A 27,838-nucleotide genomic window follows, 5' to 3' on the forward strand; every position below is an offset into this window, starting at 1 on the left:
CTGCAAACGGATTCCCGATTCTCTCGGCCTCTTTCCAGCTTGGTCGTCATCAAGAAGTATGCGGTCATTGAGGCTGACAAGAAGGTCCCCTCCCAGCTGCGGGTGATGAACCTGAATGATGCCTCACCTTACGAGACGCTCCACTCTTACGTCAGCAGTGCAGTGGCACCTTACTTCAAGTCTTATGTCAAGGAGACCGGACGAGCTGAAAGGTGAGCAGCCTGGCCTTCGTTTGGTGGTTGTCAATTGCTGGGTTGAGATAACAGTTGGGTGTGGCCTAGTTTGATAAAAACGGTTCAGGATTTAGTACTGATGCCCTAGCACTTTATTAAGCTAGAGTTTGTATAGGAAGTATTCCTGAAAGATTACAACCTTTCACTTGCGGGTTTCATGTTCCAGTTTACGTGGTCGTATCTTGTCCTATCTGGGCTCATTAGTCACTGCTGGCTCATTGGCTATGTCGTTTTATGCCGAGCACGAGGTCGGGGGTTTGATACCCGTTCCTGGTGGCCGCATTCTGATAGAGGTGGAGCGGAAGAGATGTGTGTGAACTGTGCTTTTGGAGGTTCAGGTAGTCGTGAGTGATCCAGAGCTCCCACTATGGTGACCCTCGTAACCTACTGTAGACGTTTCGAAACCTCCAACCTAATAACTACTCCTTTTCATCTTTTTTTTTTTTTTTTTGTCTGGGCTCATCAGCGCCCTTGCAACAAAGGCTAAAGGGGCACAGGACTCTTTGCATTCTTTTGTAAGCAACACTCTGGCATCAGCCTTGTTTGTCAACGACCTGGCATAACACTAAGAGAACGGCGCATAAAAATTTCGAAAGAAAGCGAAGCGCTCGCAGCATTTTGTACAGCACAGAGAAGTTCGTGTTCAAATGGGCTTATCAGACACTCCTACGTGGTTCTCAAAACAGGGATGGAGACAAGATGGCCCCCACCGTGGAGAAGAAGATAGCAGAGCTGGAGATGGGCCTGCTGCACCTGCAACAAAACATTGACATTCCGGAGATCACACTTACAGTGCACCCACTGGTCGCGGCCACCATCAAGCGCTGTGCTGAGGAGGGACGCCGTGCCTCAGCTGCCGACTTTGGGGATCGCACTGAGGACTCTAGCTTCCTCAACCAGTTACAGAATGGAGTCAACCGCTGGATACGAGAGATCCAGAAGGTGCGTGTGTATGCATGTCTCTGTTGTACGTGGCTAAAATTGCGTTAGTGTAGGCTTTGTGATTAGGGGTTGGTTGCTTGCCGCCCTGAAGGAAGATGTACAGTGCAACTCGCAGTAACGTTTAGTAAAACATGAGACATAAAGCTTAAATGCCTACGTGCAGAGGTAATAGAAAAAACGGCATAATTTATCTGCAATAAAAAAAAAAAAAGCTGCTCTAGTGACAAAGAATGCATATGAACAGCCACTCACTTCATTGGCTGAGAGTGCCCCCATTTATGTAGTGTGTAATGAAAATGAGATTAGTGCGAAATTCTGGCCGGCTGTGCTTGAGCATCTTTGCTTCACAAGAGGATACATACCTACTGACCTGACCCGTTTTGCCATCTGTGGTGTCACTTTGCATAAAATATGCTCCTTACTCCTCTTGCCTGTGCTACTGGTGCATTTGTGTTTTTTTTTTCTTTCCTTCTTCTTGAGTTTTCATTTTAACAATCCATCATTCCTGTTGTGTTACTCTTTTCTTTATCGTGCATCTTTTCCCAATCGTGCAACAGGTGACCAAGCTGGACCGAGACCCGTCGTCCGGCACGGCCCTGCAGGAGATCAGCTTCTGGCTCAACCTGGAGCGGGCCCTGCTACGCATCCAGGAGAAGCGGGAGAGCCTCGAGGTGGCCCTCACCCTGGACCTGCTGAAGAAGGGCAAGCGTTTCCACGCCACGGTCAGCTTTGACACGGACACGGGCCTCAAGCAGGCACTGGCCACTGTCAACGACTACAACCCTCTGATGAAGGACTTCCCCCTCAACGACCTTCTGGCGGCCACCGACCTTGACCGCATCCGGCTTGCGCTGCACGGCATCTTCTCACACCTGCGCAAGATCCGCTCAACCAAGTACCCCATCCAGAGGGCGCTGCGTCTCGTCGAGGCCATCTCGCGGGACCTCATGTCCCAGATGCTCAAGGTGAGAAAAGGATCTGTCTTTGTGCTATGTGCCGAGCACTCTATAAACTCGACTCAGAGGAGTTCGCTTGTGTTTGTGCGCCTGTCTTGTGCTCCTCTGATGTTAAGTATGACGGATGCTGTACACTGACATACGGAGGACCACATCCAACTCGCACAAGATGCAGTTCTTCCATTGCTTGTCTATAGACTCTTTTCATAATTGTAAAGCTGGCTTTCCTGCAAAGCAGTTTGCCCAACTGCTGGTGGTGTAGTTATTTTTGGCAAACAGCATGTACAAGCATGGTTAATTTGTACCATGACATGGAAAACATAGACGTGGTGCTCGTGATGAAAATATGTGCAAGAAACAAGCCCCAGCATGTGCAGCTGGCACTACGTGTTCATGTGAACCATGACCGGTGCCGCCATTGGTTAGGCGTTGCTGGTTATGAAGAGGGTCTACTGTATTCTGCAGATGCTGTTGTCAATGTTGCTTTTAATCACCATATTGCAGTATCAAAACTCAACAGAGAGATTATGTGGGTGTGGTGAAAATTCTGTCAGTCTAGATCCTGGTGTTACATGAAGGTAATTGCATTACATGCAAATACATTAGATTCATGAAGCTGCTTGTGGAGGCATAACTCTGATTGCTGTGAAACCCAAACTAGAAGCCCAATTCACATACAGTTAACTTCCATTAATCTGAACCTGACAGGATCAGTTAAATTGATCGAATTATCTGGCGGGACCCAAATTATCCAAAAACACTGCAGTTTTGTTTTCGTAACATGGATGCGATTTTTGCACCCATTTTCGCTGAAAAAAAAAATGGACATTATATATTTGTGTAAATACACGGTAATCAAGCATGTCTATATAACCGGTCGGTGGCTTCAAATATGCTCCAAGCTGCCTCAAACCTGCAACACTTAAATAAAACGAAAAAATTCACTGACGATTATGGTACTCCCTAATGCGAAATTTGAGTGCAGCTCTATATGTGTTTGCATTTCGTGATATATTGACGTTGCAAACAGAGCGAAGTGTGGTGCGACTGCCACGCTAATAGGAAGATCACGAGAGGCAGCGCTGGGTGACGCATAGGCGCGATTCACAGCAGCTGTCGCAGACAGACCTCTGCTCATGCAGCGCTTTTTTTCCATATATGGTATCGTTGGTGTTAGAACAGACTACACGCGCCACTGTAGCACCATCTCGTAGCCATTGTCGCCGCAGAGCCCGTCTTGCGTGACACTGTGCTTTTCTCACACTTCGCCATACCCTCCTCCTCCATTTCCCTCCCGCTCCCTTTGCTATCGCCGTCTTTCATCTCCTGTGCTGCACATTCGCTCTTTCATCCTTCGCTGTGCTCGTTTGCTCGGTGCTCGCTGCAAAAACGGGTGTCTAAGAGCTGCGCTCTAAAATGAAAGCGGTGATAATTGAGCACACCACAAGTGATGCTGACTTGTTCACATAAATATTATGCTGTTGTAGGCAGTTATTTGCAAACATTATGTGCACATTAATCTTTTTCTTTTGCCGGGGCTTCTAATTGTTGGTGTGGATTATACATGGGGCTGGGTTATACGTTTGGAAATGTAGTGCATCCCACCCATTGGGCCCAAAACATTGAAGGGCTGCATTTCCCAAAGAAGTACGCGCTGACTTTTCTCCTGCTGTCCAAGGTGCTGGGCACGCGGCGACTGATGCATGCGCCATTTGACCACTTCGAGTCGGTGATGAGCGCATGCCTGGAGGTGTTCAACGCATGGGACGAGGAGTACGACAAGCTGCAGTCACTGCTGCGGGACATCGTCAAAAAGAAGCGCGACGAGCACATCAAGACCGTGTGGCGTGTGACGCCCGCCCACAAGCGCCTGCAGGCCCGCATGGAGCAGATGCGCAAGTGGGTGCACTTGCCACTTACTTCCTTTCTTTAATTTCTTTCTTCCCATCAAAGGTCTCAATTCACATCGCCTTGTCAGAGTCAAAGTTGTAGTGCTCATGGCTGCTAGCTGTAAAGGCACTTATGAAATGGGTCATTCTGACAGTCATTGCCAAGATGCAGGTGCGCCTCGGGAGGTTTTGCAGCAACTTGTGTTCTTCGACAGCATGCACAAGAGATAGAAAATGAAAATTTGGGCAATGCTGACTAAAAAGTATGCACAATAACTGTGTGAACATGGTGCGTGTATCTTTGTCAGCAAAAGAACTAAAATATCTGCTAAAAGCCGACCTCATGCGCCGCTTTTATTTGCTTATTTCGCATATGCGTACTGTTGTTTTATTGCAATAGCAATTATACGAATGCTTGAACTGTATTCGTGCCGGCACGGTTGGCGCCGCCATCAGTGTTGTCGTGTGGTCCTGGTGTCGGCGGTGCCTGCACAGCTCACGCTTGGAGGTTTAGAAGGCCTCCAGAGCCCTGCATTACACTTGGCTGCTTGAATGCCCCATTGGGCTGTGCTTCATCGGCTCTGCAGTGAAGTCAGGGCAGAGTATTTGCTTCTGCTGCTGGCATGAGTTGTGCGCACACAGATTAGAGTTCCTGCTGAGCAGCGATGGGCATACTGCCACCCTGGTGCACACGCTGGTCTGAGCAAACCGGACAGTAAACGTCTATAATTCTTTCTTTAGGTGCTGATGGAACGTAAATGGTTTTCCTTTGGTCTGGTCTCGTGCACCATTGAGGTGCGACATCTACAATACTGCTGATGGTGTTCCTTAACATGCCAATGTTCCGAGATGCCTTCAGCGTAACACTGAACCCTGCCATTGCTTTCAATGCTTCACGTTTGGCTGAAACGGCCACATGTGTTTTTGCATTAGACTGCTAGCTGATACTCTCCTATTTGTTCTGTTCCTGTCTGTATCTTTAACTCTTTAAGTGCCATGGAGAAGTCTTACTCAGTTACAATTTCTTTTGCATTAAGTCCCAAGAATGAGTCTGTCTCATCCACGTGTTCTGGCATCCTTTCTGAACGCAGTAATGGACCGGGCTTGTGCAATCCATTTTGTTGTTTTTGCGCGTTTCCTCTTTGGCTACTAGGGGGGCCTACGGACGTCTACGTTCTTCAGGTGGAGATTTAAAAAATGCTGACTGCCAGTCGCTTGTTGCCGGGCCCGTCTCGATAGCGTGGCATTTATTTGACTCATAAGTTCCGAAGATGATTTGCTTCTGCATGAAAGCATTCACAGTGATGGCAGTGTTTTCAGTTCTACAGACACATCCAGCGACTGATGTCGCCGACTACAACGATAGTTTTGATACGGCATGGCAATGGACACAGTTAGAGGAATTGAAGCTTCTGGCAGTGCAATCTGGTTTTACATTTGTGTATTTTCACATACAAGTTGTGAATTTACTACCTCCATGTTATATAATTTCGAATCTACAAAAAATGTGCTATCCAGATGTGCAGTTAAATCAAAATGTCATTTTCTGAATGCTTCGGATTTTTACAGCGAAGCTGTTAAGGGCTTAGTCCTCAAGGATCGTGTCCATGTGTAGAAAAAAACTATCATCATCAGCATTGGCTCGAGCGTCGTCTTTTTGAGCGCATGGCCCCTCCTCCCTCCCAGCCGGCTGACCCCATGCTATCTCATTTCTCTTGTGCCAGTCGACCTTCTCTTATTCCGCGTTTACCCCCTGAGTAGAGTTGGGCCTGGCTGCGAGGCTAGCGTGGCAAGCCTGATGAAAGCTGCACCCGGCTAGAGTTGAGCCCTGCTGGGAGGCTAGCAAGGCTGGGCAGGTGGCGCATCTCGGCTGCTGACGCACGTGCTTTCCCTCGTCCCTCCGGCTGCTCCGCGTGTCTATATTGACAGGGCAGCTGATAAATGGAAGGAAGGTGAGGAGCGTGCATCGCGCCGGCCTGATGGTGGGGGAGAGATAGGCGGCTACCACGCATGACTGTGCATGTGTGTGCCCGCTCTCCTACTGCGGCGCATGCACACAGCCCTGCTGGCCTCTGGCACCTGTGCCGCTGACTCTTTCCGGGCTCTCGCCCGCCTCTCCCCTGACAATGTCGAAAACAGCGTTTAGCAGTTCCGTGACGTAGACATCGCGCTAGCGATCTTATCGGTTGCCCTTACGACTCACGATGGCCCGGCCGCGTGTCGTTCGTTCAGAGGACAAACGCAACGAAAGACTGTGGGCCCAGAAGCGTGAATGGGCGCACAAATGCCGCGAAAGAGCGTATGCAGCAGAACATACATCCAGTGGTTCAGAAGCCCTAGTTGTACAAGGGGTCGTTGGCCAAATACGCCACGAACGACAGAAGAGCCGGCAATGTGATCAGCGCTGGCGGCCGCACCGAAGGCGTTGCCATTTACGTGCCAACGACCTCCTTGGTGTAGTCCAGTGCTACGAGATGCGGTGGCAAACGATGCCATCGTCTCTGCTTGTGCCGACGCTTGTGCTGTCAAGGTGCGCGATGGTCGCTGTTGTGTACGTTCCACCCGCGGCACCCAAGAGAGACATTGAAGCGCTCATGATAGACTTCTTTGGATGGGTTATATTCGATGACAAAGCATCTGTCGTAATGACGGGTGACTTCAACGTTGACATTTCACGCCCGGATGGAAAGTGGGTCACTTCGTTTATGCTCGAGCGCTTCGGGTTGACGTGTATGAACGAACTGACGGTACCAACTACGACGCACGGGACGTGTATAGACGTCGTGTTTATGAAGAACGTGCCTACCGTTGCCATACACCCTATGGCCGGTGTACCATAGCGACCATAAGGCCATGGTCACTGTGATCACTAAATAAATGAAAACCACCATATTATATATATTTCTCATTCATCAATAGTTCAAATAAACAATTACACCATCACACCTTAACAGTCATAATTGAAAATACATAATTCCCACCGTAGTACAGCTTCGCTGGTTTTCCCTCTCCACCTCAGTGGCAGGGCAGACACTTTTTTTGCTGGCACTTAAAGGGCTAGTTGTGCCATAGAAGCCAGTAGTGTGCTAATTTAGACCAGTTGAGTACTCGGGCACTAAAATAAAGCAGGACTTTTTCACAGGATACACAAAGTAGACGCACTTGGTGATGCATATGTTGGGATTTCACTAAGGATAAACATAACATTTGCTAGTCAGAGCTCTTGACTCTAACCTACTTTACCTCTTGTGTAAATAACTACCGATTATTTCATTGCATCTACCTTGATTTGTTATTCCTACTTTTAGTATCATATTGTATTTTTTGCATAACTGCTGCTGCTCATGAGAATGTATGTTTCATAGCGTTTTCTTTAAGGTAGCCCTTGGTAAATTTTATAAAATAAATTTAATGGCTCCAGAACCCTTGTTTAATTCCCATTGTGTTCATGGTACTTCGTTTAGCCTGAATTTTTGTTAAGTCAGATTTCTATGGTCTTCTGAAAATTTGCATAGAGGGATGCCACACAGTTGATGGATTGAAAAAAGCCAGGAAAATAATTATCTGGAAAAATGTCACCAAAACAATGTGATGTGAAGACGTTACATAGCTTTCTTTCTTTTTCACCATGATCGTTTAAGGCAGGATATTATCTGAGCTTCCTGGTTTACTTCATCTCCGTGTAGTTTGTGACTGGAACGAGAAAAGTCATTCTGTGTTGAAGATGTATCAAGCAATGCTTGTCTCCTAGACAATGACACGTGTCTGTCAGCTATGAGAGCATCCCATAAATGACTTCTGAGAGCAGCCCATAAATGACTTCAACTTCGGACACTAGTTTTGCTCCATCTTTATAAGTGAAATTGTTTCTTGCAGTATGTTTAGAAATGCTTCTAGTGATGGTTGTGGAACTGATTGTTGGGATGCTGTTCTTCGTTGAACAGATTCCGCCGACAGCATGAGCAGCTGCGCACTGTCATTGTGCGCGTGCTGCGACCCGTTGCTGCCCCGCGCACGGTTCAGAGCAGTGCCACCACCACGCCTGACACCGACCAGCCAGAGCTGCCAGAGGCTGCTGTGCTCGACTCGGCTGATAGCAGTGCTATTGAGGTGAGAGGCAAGCGCTTAAATGTACAATCGAACCTCGTTGGAATGGAGTTGTGTTCAACATAAAAATACTTTCGTTATATCCGATATTCCATAAAAATATGTGTGCTGAAATCGGTGAAAAAAAATTGTGATTAGGTCTGTGCGAAGGAGACGGAAGCATGATGCCTCTAACGGGCCGAATTTGATAGCCCATCGGCAGCTTGCTTAATGGCACGTGAGCATGTAGAGTCGCAGAGATGCCCTTTGCATTTTTGTTCATATGCAACCGTGCAGTCGCATGTGGTCGCTACGTAGGCTTGCCGGCTGTGGGCCAGCTGACTTTAAAGGCTGACTTGAAAAAACATCAACAAAAAACTGTGCAGCAAAGCTAAAAAGCCAACCTCTAAATTGAAAAGAAAAATACCTGACATATGTGCATTAAAAATCTCCCGTTGATTTGCCTCCTACGGCATGCGCTGGTCACGTGGTCAGATCCACCCACCTAATGCAAGGCCCACTGCGGACGGGCTGCCTTTGAATGGCGGCATGAGTCACGCAGTAATTCAGTGGCAGCTCTTAACTACTTCCCGAGTAATAACTATTTGGGGCACTAGCACATAATTACGTAATTGACATGTTTTCTTGTCAGGTCGTTTCATTATTTTTTTTTAAGTCCTTTCCACCCCACTAAGTATGACCCAACTAGACAAGCAATAATTGAGAGGCTTTGTTCCTTTCGACAGGCTATGTATTTGTGGTGAGCATGCAAGAGTGCCTATGTTAGTGCCACTTCTGCATTCGATAGATGCGGAACTTCCACACAGTGGCACAGCATTATATAGCATGTGGGGTGGACCTTCGAATGCAAAAACATGTGGAGAAAAAATTTAATGTGTAACAAACGTTGGTGTCAGTGAGGTTACGGTATGGCAGTGGAGCATTGTTACGGTAGTCAATCTTATGTGCAGTTCAGTGTCGATTGTTCTTTTTTTCTCTAATAGCAAAGTCTGGGCTAGAATCGAGTAAAAACAGGAACACCTGCTTCGGTGAAAATGTTCTTGTTGTGCTGGCACAAGTACATTGGAAATGTTTCTCTGCCCAGGAGGTGAACTTGGCGTACGAGAACGTCAAGGAAGTTGATGGCCTGGACATTTCTAAGGAAGGCACAGAAGCCTGGGATGCTGCTGTCAAGAGGTGATAGTCTCGAAGATTATAACTATCATTTTGCTGCATCTCAGCTGCTCGTTAAGGCTCTTTCTTGCTTTCTTTTTGTTCTGTTTATTTGTTTTAGAAATTGTTTGCATCCTTAGCGTCAAACACCAAATACATTATGGCTTACATTTACTGCTCTCACATCCACACCCAGGTACGAGGAACGCATCGACCGGGTGGAAGCCCGCATCACCGGACGCTTACGGGATCAGCTGGGCACGGCCAAGAACGCCAACGAGATGTTCCGCATCTTCTCGCGCTTCAACGCGCTGTTCGTGCGGCCGCACATTCGGGGTGCCATCCGCGAGTACCAGACGCAGCTCATGCAGCGTGTCAAGGACGACATCGAGGCCCTGCATGAGAAGTTCAAAGTGCAGTACACCCAGAGCAAGGCTTGCCTCATGAGCAAGGAACGGGACCTGCCCCCCGTCGCCGGATCCATCATCTGGGCCAAGCAGGTCGGTTGGGCAGGCACTCTGAATGTAGCTGGTGTTGCAAATGTGTGATTACTGCTAGCTTAACATACTTTCATGTACATAACTTGCTCATGGCTGTGACTCAATAGATATGCAAAATCATGACCAAAATGGCAGAACACATGCAAAAATCGTAAATAATGCATCAGCGTGCGGGCTGCTGCCCTCTGCACCTCACATTGTCTAAGCTTTCGAAACTAGGCTCTCGGCTTCCGAAAGTCCCTAGCAAATGCTCCGCCGCCTTTGTTAGGACAAGATCGGTGTGTGGGAAAGCCTGCGTGTGGATTTATGCTCATGCAGGAAGTAAGTCTCCTCGGATAAACATTGCATGGAACGTTCTTATCTTTATAAAACCATCCCTGCACAATTGTTAGGAGCTGTGCAAAAAGTAGAGCTCCGGAAGTAACTAATGCCATGTTGTAGCATACCTGTTCCTAAGGATGCTTCAAATAGTGTACGAGGCAGCATCGTGCTGATGCCTAAACTATCATTACCATGCTCGTATGCTTATAGCGTCAACTTTGCCCGGCGCAATGATCGTGCAGATTGATCGCCAGCTGTCAGTGTACATGAAACGTGTGGAGGACGTGCTGGGCAAGGGCTGGGAGAACCACGTTGAGGGACAGAAGCTGAAGAGCGACGCGGACAGCTTCCGCGCCAAGCTCTCGACGCAGCCCATCTTTGACGAGTGGTCCCGGCTGGTGCAGCAGCGTCAGCTGGGCGTCACGGGTCGCATCTTTGCCATCGACAACCAGCGCTCACGCACGGGCAACCTTCTGCGCCTCAAGGTCAACTTCCTCCCCGAGATCATCACCCTGGCAAAAGAGGTGAGTGGTGGGACTCTTTTACGTGAAATGTTTTCCATCTCTGTCTGCCTGTGTTCATCTGTGAGTGTGTGTGTGTTTTTCGCCATGGAGAAAACAAAGCCTAGAAAAGGCCCTCGCCAGCCTGGCTGCATTGTAGAAAGTTCTGTGGTAGTCGTGTGTCTCTCTTTGCAAAAAAGCGCTGGGACTGGGCGGTTACAGCTATATTGTTGTGGCAACTGTTCCTTGATTGCTTAGTTGTGTGAGGCAAACAAACGTGGACTTTGTTAATGACAGCCGGTGCATCTGCACTTGCACAGAGGGTACGAATCTGTGGATCTACGTGCACCAGCAGCAACTTGCAGCATGCATTTGCAGAGCCTTTGCATTGAAGTGGGCTCCTGCAGTGCCCGCAGTTGATCACAGTGCAAGTTTAACCTCGATAGTATGGTGGAGGCAAAGCAAGTTGATGAGCCTATGGGAAAGGGTGTGACAGCGAAGGTAGAAAGAGAACATAGGTGGCCTACCAAAGTGGCTGTGGCTTCACATCTGGCTTCAGAAAAGCAGTGTCTCAGTGCTTCTCGTATTTGTTTCCCTTCTCCATGGTTCTCATGCATCTGACCACCTGCTTTACGTCATGGGAGTGAGGCAACTTGTCCTCCAGGATTTGAAAAATAAATCTTTTTATTCAGAAGGAGAAGAGGGTTTGGGCTTTTCAGAATACTTGGAACATTTTGGTGCTGGTGATGGCATGCATGTAACTAAGCTTTGACAGGCTGGTTCTTGATGCAGCACTTTGTGGGACCGCTGTTGACATTGAAGAGTCGAATTGGCTTGGAGGTGCCACACTTATTGTTGACATTGTAGGAGTTGTCATGGCTCTTGTGCTTCTGCTGTCGTCTTTATTATTGTCATTTGGCCATCATCTTTCAAGGTGCACATTATATGTGCTATTGCCATGTTGTCATTATTGTCGTTCTCATCGTCGTTATCCTGTCATTTTGCGGTCACCATTCAAGATGCATAGTGTATGCGCAATCACCGCGCTTTTGCCATCATTGCCATTCTGTTCATCATTGTCGGTGTCACTGTTATGCCATGTTCAGGTGCCATCATTTATCAGTAAAAGTACGACAAAGTAAAAAGTTCAGTGCACAACATTGTACACATAATTTGAAAATGGATAACATAACCCTCCTCTGTAATGCCCTCAGGGCCAAGGAGATTACTGGAATAACACTAAGTATAATTGAAGCTGTGCAGTTAAACCTTGATATAACGAAGTTCAATATGACGAACTTGAGAATAACAAAATCCTTGATACAGTAGAGACCACTTATAACGTAACCGTTTATAGTGCAGAACTGGCTACAACGCGTCCTTTTCCGGCTCCCGTTTACCCTCCCATAGAACTCCATGTATACGCAAACCGCTTACAGGGCAGCCGCGTGAGACGAAATACCGGTTTATAATGCGGCTTCCGCGGGAAAATCTCGCCGACAAGGGCGGTACCGAGCACGCTTCTCAACGAGGTGCGCCCACCGATGGAAGAGGAGATCAACGAGGGAGATGCGGAGGAGGAGCATGAGACGTGGAGCATGAGTCCAAGGGTGATAAAATCGTCGCCGCGCGCCGTATGTGGGAGTGAAAGCACGCGGGGGACGCGCGCCTTCGCGGAGAGCGAACGCACAGCGAAGAGCAAACGCGACTACCGTCGCGCGAAAGGCCGTGGGGGTATGGGAGGGAGGGGAAGGGGGGGGGGGGGGGGGTCGACGCTGTGCTGCGGCACCAAATGCGTATCTTGCAACCGGGGGCAAGGGTAACTAGTGAGGCAATCTTCCATGCGAAAGGAGCAAAGCGGGAAGGCAGCGCGGGAGGGAGGGCGGCTTTTACTCTGCCAACAAATGCGTTCTTGTGCTTTGCGCCTGTGCCGGCTGTCGGTGTTGTCGCGCGCACCATATCTTGAAAGCGATCTCCACACGGCACGGCTCTGACCTACTACGGAGGCGTGCAAAGGGGGCGGGTCAAGATTTACACTCGATCAGTCAGGCCGGTGTCATCAGCGAAGCTCAGTAGCGCACGGAATAGCTTCGCGTGACTTGACGTGCAGCCCGAGGGGTGCAAGATTTCCTCTGTTGTCGAACAGGGCAAGCCGTGCGCGCGATAGATGCGGGCGAGGGTGGCGCGCGCCGTCGATAAGGCAGGGCACTCACAGAGTAGGTGCTGCAGCGTTTCAGAAGCACGGCAGTCTTGGCAGAGGGGCGAGGGGGCCCCGCGGAGGCGATGCTTGCGCTCGGCGGGCTAGACAGAACTGGTCCGGAGCGCTAGGAGGAACGCGCGCTGGCGCTGTGTCCGCACCTCCGCGCCAAAAAAGAAAGGGAGAAAGCGCGTGACTGCGCGCTGTTTTCTTTTGCGGCCGTCGGTGGGGCGGCGCTTACGTATCAAACGCGGGCGGTCGATTTGTAACAAGTTTTCTAGTGCATGGGGCTCGGCCACCACATTGTATCACGGAAATTTGTATTAATCGTATTGATTCTAAATGAAAACGGATAACATAACCCCCCTCTGTAATGCTCTCAGGGCCAAGGAGGTTACTGGAATAACACAAAGTATAATTGAAGCTGTGCAGTTAAACCTTCATATAACGAAATTCAATATGACGAACTTGAGAATAACAAAATCCTTGATATAACGAAGTCGTGTAAAATCGGCATTTTATAGACTTCATTATATCAAAGTTTAACTGTATAACACGTGTATAGTGCAAAGTAAGATAACACGTAATATTGCACGCAGGGAAGCGAATTCTAGCATTTCCTATACCTATGACAGGCACATGCACTGTGTGGCAGGAAGAGAAAACATTGACTGAAGTTTTGGTATGTATGTGGTATTTGTGGAAGAGACCAGGAAGGAAGCACTGTCCACTGGAAGCAGCCACATAAAAAGGCTGGATTTGTTCAGAAAGACAAAGAAATCACACTTGCACTGTTGTGCTTTGCATGCAAGACCTACAATAGTGCAACGCACTCCTTGCCTCCTTTGTTCCCACTCAGGCCAAGTTGACAACCCCCTTAAATAATTTCTCTCTCTGTCGTCTTTCCCTCCCCCCTGCAGGTGCGCAACCTCAAGTGGATGGGCTTCCGTGTCCCTCTCGCCATCGTCAACAAGGCCCACCAGGCCAACCAACTCTACCCATTTGCCATCTCGCTCATTGAGAGCGTGCGCACGTACGAGCGCACCTGCGAGAAGGTGCGTTACTCGCGTCATTATTCATTTATTGCTCGAGTACACTTTCTGTTCATTTTTTATGATCTCGCGTGCTTATTTCGGTAGCCCTTGTTTAGCAGTACAGTAGGTTCTGAATGACGCACATTTACGTGTAAACTGACCTTAATGCAGTCAGGGTAATTAAAGTACCCTGATAAATGCAACGGGATGTTCAACGGTAAAGCAAAATGAAATTGCAGAACTCGGACTTACCCCCACGTTCACAAATGTGCCTCGACTCAATCCTCGGCTTTCCTGTGTGCTGGGCAGTGGTGTACATTTACTGAAGCTGACACTGTGGCCCAGTGGTGCTCCTCGCCAATCGGGAACTGCTTGAGTTTCAGCTCGGCTTCTTAAATTGGCACTGGAAGTAACTGGCTACAAAAATTTGGCTGCATTATCCCCGAGGACTGTTATTCATGCACGATAACCTCTGTTAATAAGAGGCTATTCAGTCAAGAGGCAATGCCGCTTTCTGCTTAACGTTTTTCAGTGAAGCTCACTCCTGGCTTGTGCAGTTGCTTGCCCTGTGCCTCTTCTTGCTTAATAGTCAGTGATGTTGCGTCTCACCCCGATCACCCATACTCTCTGACGGGTGCAAATAAAGTGCTTTCTCTCTCTCTCTCCCCATTATGCAAATTCTTTTTCACTATGTGTTGAGCTCTCAGGCCATGTTGGTTTCTGGTGATGGCGAAAGTTTACTAGATTTTAACTTAGCTACATGACTAAGCATGAGTTCGCAGGTATGATTTCCAGCCATGGTGATCACATTCTAATCGGGACGTAATCCAAAAACGCCTTTGCACTTTGATTTAGGTGCACCGTTAAAGAACCCCAGGTTTTCAGTTAGTCCAGAGTCGCCTCACTTTGAAGTCTCTCATAGCATGTGTCTATGCTATGGGACGTAAAGCCACATGATTTGATTTGAATTTTGAACGGAGCTGGCATGATGCCTTTGTGACGTATTGCAGTTGCTGCTGCTTATAATCTGCTGCCTTCTTTTCTTTCTCTCATTAGATAAGAATTTCTCTTGTAAGTAAATGCCCTCTTGCTGCTGTTTTTCCAGCTTGCATGTAGATTATTTTCATGTCTCCTGTAGTGTTCTAGTGTTATCGCAGTTTGTCGACCCGACCCTATATTGGGAGCTTAAGCAGCTTTTGATGTTTCCCTGTGAAACCCCCAGGTGGAGGAACGGCCCTCCATCACCCTGCTGATTGCTGGCCAGAAGCGGGAAGTGCAGAACCTCATCGCCGAGGTGAGCAACTGAGTGCAAAGTTTGGCAACCACAATTGATAGTTGTGGAAGGGAGTAGCAAGACCGCAATTTTGGTTAGAGATTGTGTATTATAATTTGTGAGAGAAAACTTGAAAAAGATAGTAAACAAAGAGGAAGAAATAGAGGGAGGTGAATTCATGATTGCATTTCTTGGTGTGCTTGCTTAGGCCCAAGGTGCATTGTTTTGAATTTTCGGTCTGCGTTACAGGGCATTGGACTTGTCTGGGAATCCTACAAACTGGATCCGTACGTCCAAAAGCTTGCAGAGACAGTCTTCAACTTCCAGGAGAAGGTATGCATGAATGCACGTTGTCATGCCGTCTAGTTGGCAGAACACTTTCGTTGCTAAATAACTGTTCCCGCACATACCGCCTGTACCATCATTTCGATTGTAAATTAAGTAAGGGTAGGAGTTGCATGCAAATTTTGCTGGTCTTTTTGCAGTGCCGTGAAGCTGCACTGTGATGTAACAGGAAACAGAGGGGAGAGCAGTAATGAATGGAAATACCTTACTTACCTGATTCTTATGCACCCTCGAATCTAACGCGCATTCAGTTTTCGCGGGCTTAATTAACAAAATAAAAGTGCACCTGAATGTAACATGCTGCTGCTACTTAAAAAAGAAAAATACAGCACGCCCCCCACGTTCGCGATCAGAAAAAATGAGACATGTTGAATTTATCTCCACAGACGGGATTTCTTTTTTTAAGCTTTCGTAACGAAAGCGGCGTGCCACTGTCACCATTTGCACTTAATTGATCACAGATGTCAAGTGCACAGGGGTGGTATTCTCCAGCGATCACTTGAGATACCGCTGTCACTTTCGTGAGACTGTGCATCGGACTTGTCGAAGTATGCGGCCGACAGCATTCCTGGCACTTTGCCAGAAATTTAGGCGGCCAATTGCGCCTAAGCATTTATTGCTGGCTCACGTGAAATCTCATGATAGGGATAGTATCTCCAAAAGTTATTGGCCAAGAGTACTACTCTGGATCATAGTCAAGCACAAAATGAACCAACAGCAACCTTCACAATAACGTGCTCTATTGCCATGTTGTGATGGCAATGTCTCTGTGTCTGATGGCTCTGACAATAGGCTGTTGCCAACACTGGGAACGCAGTTTTGGTTTCGTATCCGATTGTAACGTGCAGGCTATTTTCGGACCCATTTTGTCGATAAAAAGGTGCACATTAGATTTGGGTAATTACAGTACATAATAGAACTGTTCGTGAAGCTTTGCTTTATGTCGCTCATTGGTTGGCATTGTTCCTACAAAACACCTGAAAGTTGTTGCGTGAAGTTTCAGGTGCAAACATGTACAAGTTCAGCACACCTTTTGTAGCATTAACAATCTTAACTGGGTCAACAAAAAGCAAACACTGTTCAGTCACAGACGTCATTTTTGCCTATTGGTTGCTTCTGCTCGCATATTTTTAGAGTGACTGCCGTTATGCATTTGTTTGAGTCTGGAAGTCTGCACATATCATCATAGTCCATTCCACCAAATTTCTGTAGTTGGTTTGAGCGTCTATGTTGAGGTTGCCTCAATGTACATGCAACAATTGTAACAATTGCAGTGCATTAAAGGGGTCCTGAACCACCCCTCAGGCTTGGTGAAATAACATAGTCTGCGGGTAGTATACAATGTTTTGAACATCTCGGCCAAGTTCTGCTATCGTACGCGGTCCGTGGAGCTTCAAGCGGAATGCAAAGTCACCTTTCTCTCAAATGCTCTCGTTTCAAAAGACCCCATGATCCTCGCTCTTTTCTGTGTGCTTTATTTTGTAATAAAGCACACTCCTATACACAGCTGCTATTGGTCGCTGCGGTCATCTACACCGGGGCTGCCGCGAGGTGCGGCCATGAGTCTAGTGGCTAAGCGCATGCGGCTCGCTGAGGACAACCGCGTTTGGCTTACATTTAGCGCTTCGTAGGCACCAAAATTGGAAGTCCAAATGAAATTTGTACTATGTGCCACAGTGACGTTTCGGTTGCCCCGCCCCACTCTGCCGTAGCCTTCGCAGTGCAAGGCATTGAAGGAGGAAGGGGAGCACCGCATATGCCTTGTTATTATTATTATTATTATTATTATTATTATTATTATTATTATTATTATTATTACTATTATTATTATCACAAAGCTTGGCACTATCTTCGGCATTATAAGCAGTGCCATTGCAGTAAGAGTAATCCCTAAGAGGTCGCGATGGGTGACTCTAAGGCACTGAAATCCAATCCAAAACTACAGCAGAACCCTGTTCATACGTTTTAGAAAAAGAAATGTGAGAAAAACGTTCTAATTGGGAAAATGTACGATCCGAAGTAAACAAAAAATTTTTAAGACTCCAGCTGTAGTTGACATCTACGATATGCGAAGCATTGTGCGAATTGTTGCAGCACGAGGCACGAGAAAAAAAACGCGAGATGCGTTTTATTCTCAATCGCGCATGCCTTGCGCATTTTCTTATTTACATATGAACTAGCTGCCGAAAAATGTATCGTACAGTTGCTGTTAGCAATGTACCGAACGTTGGTGCCGAAAGATTGTCTTTTACGGGAATGTATGAACCGGTAAATATAGGCGTAACTCATTTGGGTCATTTTTTATGTTCTCAATCGCAAACGTTGGCGCTGGGAAATCGTAACAGGATTTTATCAACAAGGTTCTGCTATAATTGTAACAGAAGCAAACATGTACATCATTCTTGTAAACAATGCAATACCACAGTGATATGAGGAAATGCTAACTGTAGCACACACAGAAATTGTTTGGAACCACTTAAAAAAAGTTTAACTGAAGCAAAATCTCATTGTCATTATGAACAGATGTTTTCCCACGTGGGCCTAGAGGTATACATAAGGTTACCTTACCAACAAGGCTTTCATAGCAGTAAGCCATGGCTAAAAGTCGTACAGTGAGTTATAAGAACATGTTGTTACAGAATCCAATTGAGAGAACCGCTACTACCGGTTATACTGCTAAGGTTCTTAAAAAACGAGTTTTGACAGCAGTTCTGTGCCTTCTCGTCACCTTCTCCTTTGCTCTGCGATTCAGCTGGTTCATCTGCAGGGTTGTCGTCAACTGATTGGTGTGTGCATAGCTACTGTGGGTGCTACATTTTTCTTAGTTTGTTTTCCACAATGTTGGATGGGACACTCACAGGTGGACGACCTTATGGCCATCGAGGAACAGATCGACATTGACGTTCGCTCGCTCGAGACCTGCCCCTACAGTGCCTCCACATTTGCCGAGATCCTCAACAAGATCCAGAAGGCTGTCGATGACCTGAGCCTGCACCAATACTCCAACCTGCACCACTGGGTCAGCAAGCTCGACGAGCAGGTGAGTGCTACACAAGGCTCTGCTCCAAGCCGATGGTTGTTGATAGCATCTCCAAGGTTGCGCGACTTGATGGTGTTATTGAAAAAGAATGCTGTGACACTCTGATAGCAAGAAAATTGTTCGCCATCAAATGTTAAGCCCTATGGACCACACAGTAGTTCTGTGACGAAAAACAAATAACCTAGCGAGTTCAAACAGTTGAAGAGGTGCGAGGTGAGTTGAAGAGTTGAGGTATGTCAGTCAAGGTACCTAAATGGTGATGCAGTTATTTATAATAATGATGTCTATTTTGATTCTAAGATGTTGAAGAAATCCTTAACATTTTTTTTTTGATGTCCACTAATAAATTTTGTCTCACTGAAGTTGACTTTTGCTGGAGATTCAAGATAGCACAGAACACCTCTTGATAGGTTATGCTTCTGTTCATTTAAGTGCTCTAGTAAATATGACATCTGACATTCCAGGTAGATTAAACATGAAAACCCATGCTGAAGGTTGCATGTCCAAATAAACCATCTACTCCTTAAAACTTTTTATCATCTTCTGACCAACCTTTATGGCACCAGTAAGGTCATGCAACTGATTGGAAATCTTGGTCTCACATTCATGTCACTTTTCTTATGCAAGTGCATTTCGCGTATGGTTAGAGCTTGCGTATTTCTTGCCTTACATGTGCTGCTTCAATCAAAGGCGTTTTTTGCAGCAAAGGCGAATCACAGAACGGAATTATATGTAGTTTCGTGAATTTCAGTCTCATTTAGTTGTGAATTGTGGTATGCATTTAACGCCACTGTACCTTTACCAAACAAGACCACTATCGAGGCCTCTCTTGACATATTTCAATTTACTGTAACTCACCGTTACTGATAGTTAAGATTATGCAAATCCCACACGCTGTAGGAATCTGTGTAAGTGAAGCTTTCGAATCCAGTCTGCCAACATGGTGCACCAACCACCGGTGCATCATGCCCACCCTGGTGCACCTGCTGGCCTCACTCCACGACGGCATCCTGGTGATGTCCAACCGATTGGTTGGTGCAAGCAATGACGCATTGGTGCAAGCGTATTACCTCTTGCATCTGCATGCAGGTTTGCACTTGTGCAAGCCTGTATTCCCCTCCTCGCCGACTGTACCCTCATCTCAACAGTCCAACCACCACTAACAACTAGGCCATCTAAACTCATTGGACACCATGAACAAAGTTTTACTTCAAAAGTAACCTCCGCAATAACCCATTCTAACCACCGATCACAGCTTCAAACCCACCTGGCTCCTCGGAGGAAGCTCCACTTTCACATAGGAGTAGTAAAACTTGGTGCTTGTCTCGGAGCGCAGGTGGAGGCCAAGCTGGCCGGTCGATTGGAAGCCGGCATCCAAGCCTGGACGCTTGCCCTGGAGGGCAAGAAGGAGGGCGGGTCGGCTGAACAAGATCCGGACGCCACGACGCCAGGCGACAAGGAAGGGGGCGCTGTGGTGCACCACCCACTGGGAGGGGAGCCCCAGGTGCACACGCTGGTGCACGAGGTGCGCATCACCAACCAGGTGATGTACCTGAGCCCCAGCCTGGAGGAGTCCCGTTTCAGCCTGCTCCAGCAGCTCTTTGCCTGGCAGAACATTGTACTCTCCCAGACGCGCATCCAGAGCACTCGGTACCAGGTGAGCGGTGGTGTTCTGCCTCGCCTTTTCTTCTTCTTTGTCATTATATTTGTGCGTGTTTACGTTTTGCGCATGCTTGACATTGACCTGACTGTAAAATTGATTGTGCAGAGATGTCTGTGCGCTTCTTTCTTCAAAATTCTTCCACTTCTTTGAAGAGCTTTCTGCTCAGCTAGTTGGTGTTCATGTTTTTGCACCACAAAGGACAGTCTGACAGATGGGAGACAGGGCAAATGCTCGTCCAAGTGGAGACAGCCTTCGTCCTGTCTTATCTGTCTGGTTTTATCTTGTGTTGCTGAAGACATGAATGCATTACCCTCCTTAGGGTTCTTCATTTCTCAGTTTTCCTTGCCTTGTTCAAACTTGGGACACGGTTGCTGCATGAATAAACATTAATTTGTCTTTGCCCAAATTGTTTTAGCGTTGTCGTCACATCTTCATTTCTTGTGGGTTTTCCCTAGTACAGTGCTCATACAATTAAACTCAGACAATTTCGAAACTACTCCAATGTATTTTGTTTGTTTTGCCTACATTTGTAACAGTGGCTTAATTGAGACTCCAAAACAAACACTCAGTAACACTCTACCCTATGCTTAAAACCGGCTACCGATTGATAACACCTCGCACTTCCGTGTCCAGTCAATGACAGATTTTCTGGACGCCTGATAATTGGACCCCATAGAGTCAATGTATAAGAACGTTGAAACTTCAGACACAAGAAACCTTTGCCGTCTGATTTTTTTGGACTTTTGCCATTACCGCAGGTCCGAAACAGCATTAATCGAAGCCACCACCGCCACCATTTTGATTACCTCACCGCCTCAAACCGGCGCTTTCACACGCAGATTCGCTGGCAGCCGAAGCCATCACCGCGGCAATGCTAGGCCTAGTTACTTCGGTGTTCGCTACCAAGCTTCTTGCTGTTTGGTGCCGCTTTTCATTAGGACAATTCATCGCTGTTAGCAGTGGCTCCGACTCCATCTTTGTAATCCTCGCTAATGGCTTCGAAGCTCGGAAAGCACGACGCGTTGCATAATGCCGGGTCCCGAAAGTCAGCATCGTCTCTATACAGCAGTGTTACGTGGTGAAGCATATCTTAAATATTGCAGTGAAGCATACCAAGAGTGGGAAGGGGGAATTGTCACGTGACACTGTATGTATTCCTTAATTATACACGCATGCGCCCGTCTCCTATCGCAGTATGAGCACCGATACGCCTAATAAGTGTACTGGCAGGCCTTCAGAGCTATTTCAGATGTGCCTGGGGCGATTTGAGCCCTTGGGGGCAATAGAAAGCATGCATTCCTTCTTTTGGACTGCCCGATTTTTCAGACGTTTTCGCCGCCGCTATGGAGTCCAAAAAATCGGACATCGAATATAATTACACTCTATCCTCGATACATCAAACTCGGATGTATCCAATCATTGTCTTTATCAAACAGTTGTAACACTCCCTCGGAAACCCCATTCAAAAGTATAGCACTGTGCTATGTGCTCACCGAACACCCATTCACTGCCACATTCGAAATATCTAACACTACGCCCTTGGAAGTGCACTTATCCTAATTGCACCAGAATCACTTTTGTCGTCATCAGAAATACTCATGCCAACAAAACGGTGCTGTTTTGGCAGATGCTGTCAAACGAGGCATTGAATCTGAAGGGCAGTACACACCATGGAACGAAAATGAGCTTGGTGCGTGTCTCAAGATGGCTCGTATACTGTCGAACATGGATAAATCTAACCCATATATAACGAATCATTGTTATATGGAACAGCTGTAAAATCCCCTTGAAAGTTTCTGTATGAAATTTTTATTTCATATATCAAATTGCTTATATATTAAACTTTTTTATGATCCTCCATATTGAATATATCCGGGTTCGACTGTAGCATAGGCCTAATAAGGAATTTGCTTCAGTTAGCTTCACTGCAACACACCCGTGCAATGCGGTGAAATATTGATAACGGAAACCAATGCCGTGCAGTGAAGCATACTACCTGCAGCTGTTCGTTATCGGAAAGAGGATCACCATGCCGCCTCAAGAACCTGGCCTCCCTGTCCGATATACGTGTTATGTAAAGCATGGAGGGCACTCGATTTTTGGCTGAGTGGCTCCGGGCATAGTATGCTGAACTGGAGATGCCTGTGCCACCCGGTTTGTCTTGTAGCGTTTATATGAATGGGCATTTTAGGGTTCTACGAGCAACCAAGATGAATGCAATCCCTACCTCCCACTTGGACAGATTTTTACACTACAGTTTGGATTTAATTTAACAAAACCAACGCAATTATGAGCAATTTTATGAACAAGTACCCAATTTATGAGCACTGTGCATACAGAAACATTGCTGTCACAACTTGAGTTCATGTGTTACCTTAGTACACATCGAAGCTATTGCCATCACTGTCTTCTATTGTTGTGATGCTAACTTAGTACATACAGGATGCAGTTTGATTTGTCTTGCTCTCTAATCCTGCCTCTGCGACCGTCCTTTTCTCTCTCACTCTCTTAGGTTGGCCTGGAGCGTCCGGCAACCCAGACTTATCGAGGCCTGCTGCGCACAATGATGGACGGCACCAACGTGCTGGAGAAGTGCTACGGCTGCATTGAGGCCATTGTCAAGCAGGTGGACATCTATGTAAGTGAGTGGCTGCGCTACCAGGCCCTGTGGGACCTGCAGCAGGACATGCTGTACGCCCGCCTGGGTGACGACATTGGGCTCTGGATGAGGACCCTCGTCGAGATCAAGTGAGCAAGATCGGGGCGTCGGCACATGGGTGGGGCAGGCAGGGTAGCTAAGGGAACAAAGAATAGGCAGCGTTTCTTAAGAACCGAGGAGTGCACCACCTCCACAAATGAAGACGACATAGACTAAAGTCAACATTCGAGAAATTCTTTTTTCTCAAAAGCAGATTTCTTGTGCACTCCTCCGAATGTTAACTCCATGCGATACCAAATGGAAAAGGGCGAGATAGCTGCGTATGATGGTACGGCAGTTATCATATCACTGCTTCGCATTATGGTCGATAGTGCAATTTTTAATGATCCCTGTACAAACAAGTCTCAATATAACAGTTACAACCAACACAACAAATGCCTTCATTATATTCAATGTTCATTATACGCATATATTTGTTAAACACTCATGTCAGTGATAAACGTTTTAGATTTACTTTGTTATAGCATCTGATATTTCGTTAGATCTGTGTTCGTTATGTCAAGGTTCAACTATAGCACACTGCATTTTAAGGTGAAACAGTTCACTTGGAAATCGTGCTGGTCTCATTCTCCTCCATACTGCAACATGCGTTATGGGGCTACATTTCTGGGCAGCGAACTTTTCAAGAGGGCTATTGACACTGCACCGACACATTTAATTGAGCCCTTTTTTTGTAGGTAGCAAATGCCTGTCAAAGAATGTTCACTTCATGCTGACAATGAGTTACATTAACTGTCCTTTGTTGGCTGTAATAAAAGCTGTCGACCTTTCTTCAGTCTCTGCTGTAACTTCTATGTCTGTGCGAGGTGTTCCAAAGACGTATATTATTGTGAAACACTGCTCTGCATTAGTTCTCTGTCGCACTTAAACACTCATTTCTGATAACATTGATCAGAAACATTGAGTCTTTGTTTCCCCCCCATGTTGCAGGAAATCACGTACCACCTTCGATACAAGTGATGTGCGCAAGAAGTTTGGACCCATCATCATTGACTACGCCAAGGTCTGTTTGTGTGTGAATTGTAGCCTTAGTGTTGTAATTTGTTTGACTAACAGGACAAATGTGCTGATAATGCATAACTTTTCTTTTTCTTTCTTTTTTTTCTTATTTGAGCACTGTTTAGTTTACAAGGATACGAAAAAGGAATTAATAGGTTGAGTCACATTGGATGAGAAGGAAACAGATATGAAGTAGCGTGTCTGATTGGGAGCAGGGTCTTAATATGCAGAAAACAACTTGGAAACAAGACTGCCATTTCCAAATTCCTGGAACCAATCGGTACAGTGTTGCAGATTGTGGCTCCAACCGGCCAGGGAATAATTAACTAGGAGGGACATTTCACTTGGAAATCAGATTTAGCCTAGTAACATTTTGCTTGAAGCAAATGTTTGTGCCCATTTTGTTTGCATGGGCACTCACAAATGCATTGCACAAGCAGTGTTCCATTGCTGCTTTTTTACTTTCTCCTTGATGCTGCTTCTGGTACTTTAGGTGCAGTCCAAGGTGACCTTGAAGTACGATTCATGGCACAAGGAGGTGCTTGGCAAGTTTGGCCAGCTTCTTGGAAATGACATGGCTCAGTTCCACACCACTGTCTCCAAGGTGAGCTTTGCTTACCTCTCTTCAGTGCCTCTTTTCATGCTTGTCAGTGATGGCTAACATAGATAAAGAAAAAACAAAAAAACAAGGTAGCTGGACAATGATAGCCATTTATTGCTGAAAACATATCCTTAAATTCTGTAGCCCTTTTCTCTACATGAACACATGCAGACAGCCATTGCATGCCGAAGTTGTACTGGTTTTGAGCATGGTTGTATCTATTATTTATTTCATGTGTATTATTTGAAGAAAGTCTTGCATGTATCAAGGGTTTTGGGCAGGATCTAGGCTTCCAGCAATACAGAGACGCTCGGCAGTCTAGCAGTGGTTGGCCGGGTCGAATGCTGTTCAACCTTTGTGCTAGACATTTGTGCAGGGATCTCGTAAATTTTGCTCACTCTCCCATTTCCTGCAGTCACGAAGCGAGCTGGAGCAGCAGTCCATTGACACAGCGAGCACGTCGGACGCGGTGTCCTTCATCACCTATGTCCAGTCGCTGAAGCGCAAGATGAAGTCCTGGGAACAACAGGTTGAGGTAAGTCATCAGGCAGAATGTATTAGTCACGTTGGGGTTGTCTTATCTAAGGGTTCTTTTCTTTCCAATCGATACATCTTTCACTAGATGTTGCGGGAAGGGGTTGATACTGTTGATAACGAAGGCTTGGTGTTTTGCCAGTCAGCGATGAAGGGCTTTCGAAAGAATAGATAATGAGAAGTATCCTTACATCATACAAGTCCAGGAGTTATTTGTGCGGTTGCGCGGGCGATCAGAACTGTGCCTAACTGTGCAATCTGCACCCTCTCCTCTCTGCTTTTTCTTTGTGCTGCAGCTGTACAAGGAGGGCCAACGCATCTTGGAGCGGCAGCGCTTCCAGTTCCCCAACTGGTGGCTGCACGTGGACAACGTGGAGGGCGAGTGGTCGGCCTTCACCGAGATGATGCGCCGCAAGGACACGGCCATCTCCTCCCAGGTGGCCAGCCTGCAGATGAAGGTGGTGGCTGAGGACCGGGCTGTCGAGGCGCGCACCGCCGACTTCCTCGCCGACTGGGAGAAGAGCAAGCCTGTGCAGGGATCCCTCAAGCCCTCGGAGGCCACCAGCCAGCTGGCCATCTTCGAGTCTAAGTTCAGTCGCCTCAAGGAGGACCGCGAGAACCTGGTCAAGGCCAAGGAGGCCCTCGAACTGCAGGAGCCCGGTAAGCTTCCTGTCCTCAGTGCTTATCAGTCTATCAGGTAGCATATGAGGAATTATTGGCCAGCTGCCTGCTCCTTAAGTCTATACTGCATGGTACCTGCGGCTAAAAGGATGTGTAACACCCGCTGCCATGGCCGTGAGTACCCACTGCGGTAGCGTAGAGGCTATAGCATTGCACTGTTAATTTTGAGGTCGCAGGTTCAACCCCAGCCGCATTCCAAGGGGGGGGGGGGGATGCAAAAACTCTTGTACTATAAGTTCCGTTAACTCGAAGCTGTAAAAACAAAAAATGAAATTGAAATGAGTGGAGTTTTCAAAATAAGCAAAATGATAGTAATAAAAGCTCACTCGCTGAGCATAGACCTTATGAAGCCTTTCCAAAATGTTGCCAGTAATATTCTCAGTCGCTTTCATGTGCATCAACACCGGACGTGCCTGCATCCACAGGCAAAAGCCTTACTGGCACTGTGCCAAGACAGCGTGCTTTGCACAGAATCAAGACGATTGATCCTAATGCAACATTTGAAGCCAGTCATCAGAGCATACAGTCGAACCCATTTACAGTGAAAGGTTGTTTATTCACAACTCAATGATTCACCATTTTGGATAACTTGAAGTAGCTGCTGCGGTCCATCCAACGATGTATTGAAAGCAATATGTAACACATCCCGCTAATTCACACTGAAATCAGCACTGACACCGATAATTCGAACTCCTTGCCATCGCGGCCATGGCCATTGCAGACGCGGAACACCGAAACGAGTCGGCAGTCATACTATCCGACTCGCAGATGTCATGTCGGCTGTTTGTCAATGAGACGGTACCCAAAATGGTATGCAGAATTCTGGGACAAACCTTGAAAGAACACCATGACATTATCTGGTGTCCGGCTCACGAGGGCTTGGAAGGTAACGTTGTGGCAGACCGTATACATTGGCCACGTTCAGTTACGTTGGCTGCGCCATTGCGTCGAGCTATAGATGTTCTCACCAACGTGACATAGCGTGTGCGTGCGCATGCTCACGCTACGTTGGACTATATACAGTCGAACCTCGTTGACACTATTCTGCGTAATACGTTTTTTGGGATGATACGTTTTATTTTATTTTATATGTAACACATCCCGCTAATTCACACTGAAATCAGCACTGACACCGATAATTCGAACTCCTTGCCATCGCGGCCATGGCCATTGCAGACGCGGAACATTTATTTTATTATTTATTATTTATTTTTATTTTATTTTTTATTTATTTTTTTATTTTATTTTCCCGATAATGCAATTTGGTTGGATGATATGATGGTTGATACGATTTTCAGATGATACGCTTTATTTTAACATAACGTAACGTAACAATCTTTCTGCATTTTGAATCGGCACCACGGTGTAAGATATGTACTCTTTAAGTGAGGACACTCGCGAGACGCGATCAACCAGATAAAGTTGCAAAGGCGTGTGCCGCTCAGCCCAGTGACTGCAGCGGATACCTATCGGCGAGACGACGCAACTTCAACGCAGAAATGGTTTTATCTACAGTTGGTATAGCAACCGGCGCTTTGCGGGAAATCCGAAATGATTGAGTGACGCGCGAATGTAGGTCACTGTGGTGAGGGGACAGCGTGGGAGAGTGGGCATGTGCGTGTTCCTTGTCCGCGCAAGCTTTCGTCTGCGTTCTAACTGAAGTTGCATTGTTCCGCCGATAGGTATCCGCTGCCGTCACTGTGGCGATAGACGCGCAACGTTGCTACTTTTATCTGGTCGATCGCGTCTCGCAAGCAAGCCGAGGAGTGCCCCCACCTCCCCCACCTAAAGAGTATATATCTTACACCGTGATCGGCACTAGCATCCACATTTGTCTTGGATGCCGCCTGCAATGTGGTCCTTCTGTCCCCCCCCCCCCCTCTTCTCCAGGTGTGGTCTCTCCTGGTGACGAGCGGCTGCACGTGGCCCTGGAAGAGCTGCAAGACCTGAAGGGCGTCTGGTCTGAGCTGGCCAAGATTTGGGACCAGATTGACCAGATGAAGGAGCAGCCCTGGTTGTCGGTGCAAGCACGCAAGGTGCGTCTACACCTCTCTCTTTTTTTCGGTGTCGAGAGCATTGGGGATGCGCAGCGTGCGGTCGGTATCTTGCGAGATGCAAGTGGTGTAGCTTGTTGCAAGTGCCATGAAGAATT

The 27,838-nt window shown here is 47.0% G+C and overlaps 1 protein-coding gene across 2 annotated transcripts in view; it reads left to right on the top strand.

Annotated features, from left to right (window-relative positions):
• LOC119458893 (dynein heavy chain, cytoplasmic) overlaps positions 1-27,838 on the top strand; it is a 104,165-nt gene that overhangs the window by 5,175 nt on the left and 71,152 nt on the right. For both annotated transcript variants that reach the window (XM_049670744.1, XM_049670745.1), the window contains exons 3-21: positions 39-212; positions 920-1,175; positions 1,733-2,140; positions 3,810-4,030; positions 7,965-8,130; positions 9,212-9,303; positions 9,476-9,779; positions 10,343-10,624; positions 13,718-13,852; positions 15,054-15,125; positions 15,354-15,437; positions 18,310-18,489; positions 19,826-20,146; positions 22,665-22,900; positions 23,802-23,874; positions 24,364-24,474; positions 24,887-25,006; positions 25,302-25,665; positions 27,577-27,722. In XM_049670744.1, coding sequence (XP_049526701.1) covers positions 39-212; positions 920-1,175; positions 1,733-2,140; positions 3,810-4,030; positions 7,965-8,130; positions 9,212-9,303; positions 9,476-9,779; positions 10,343-10,624; positions 13,718-13,852; positions 15,054-15,125; positions 15,354-15,437; positions 18,310-18,489; positions 19,826-20,146; positions 22,665-22,900; positions 23,802-23,874; positions 24,364-24,474; positions 24,887-25,006; positions 25,302-25,665; positions 27,577-27,722 — 3,745 coding nt within the window. The remainder of the gene's footprint in view (positions 1-38; positions 213-919; positions 1,176-1,732; positions 2,141-3,809; positions 4,031-7,964; positions 8,131-9,211; positions 9,304-9,475; positions 9,780-10,342; positions 10,625-13,717; positions 13,853-15,053; positions 15,126-15,353; positions 15,438-18,309; positions 18,490-19,825; positions 20,147-22,664; positions 22,901-23,801; positions 23,875-24,363; positions 24,475-24,886; positions 25,007-25,301; positions 25,666-27,576; positions 27,723-27,838) is intronic.

Source organism: Dermacentor silvarum, chromosome 7 (genome assembly GCF_013339745.2).
Source record: "Dermacentor silvarum isolate Dsil-2018 chromosome 7, BIME_Dsil_1.4, whole genome shotgun sequence".
Lineage (NCBI taxonomy): Eukaryota > Metazoa > Arthropoda > Arachnida > Ixodida > Ixodidae > Dermacentor > Dermacentor silvarum.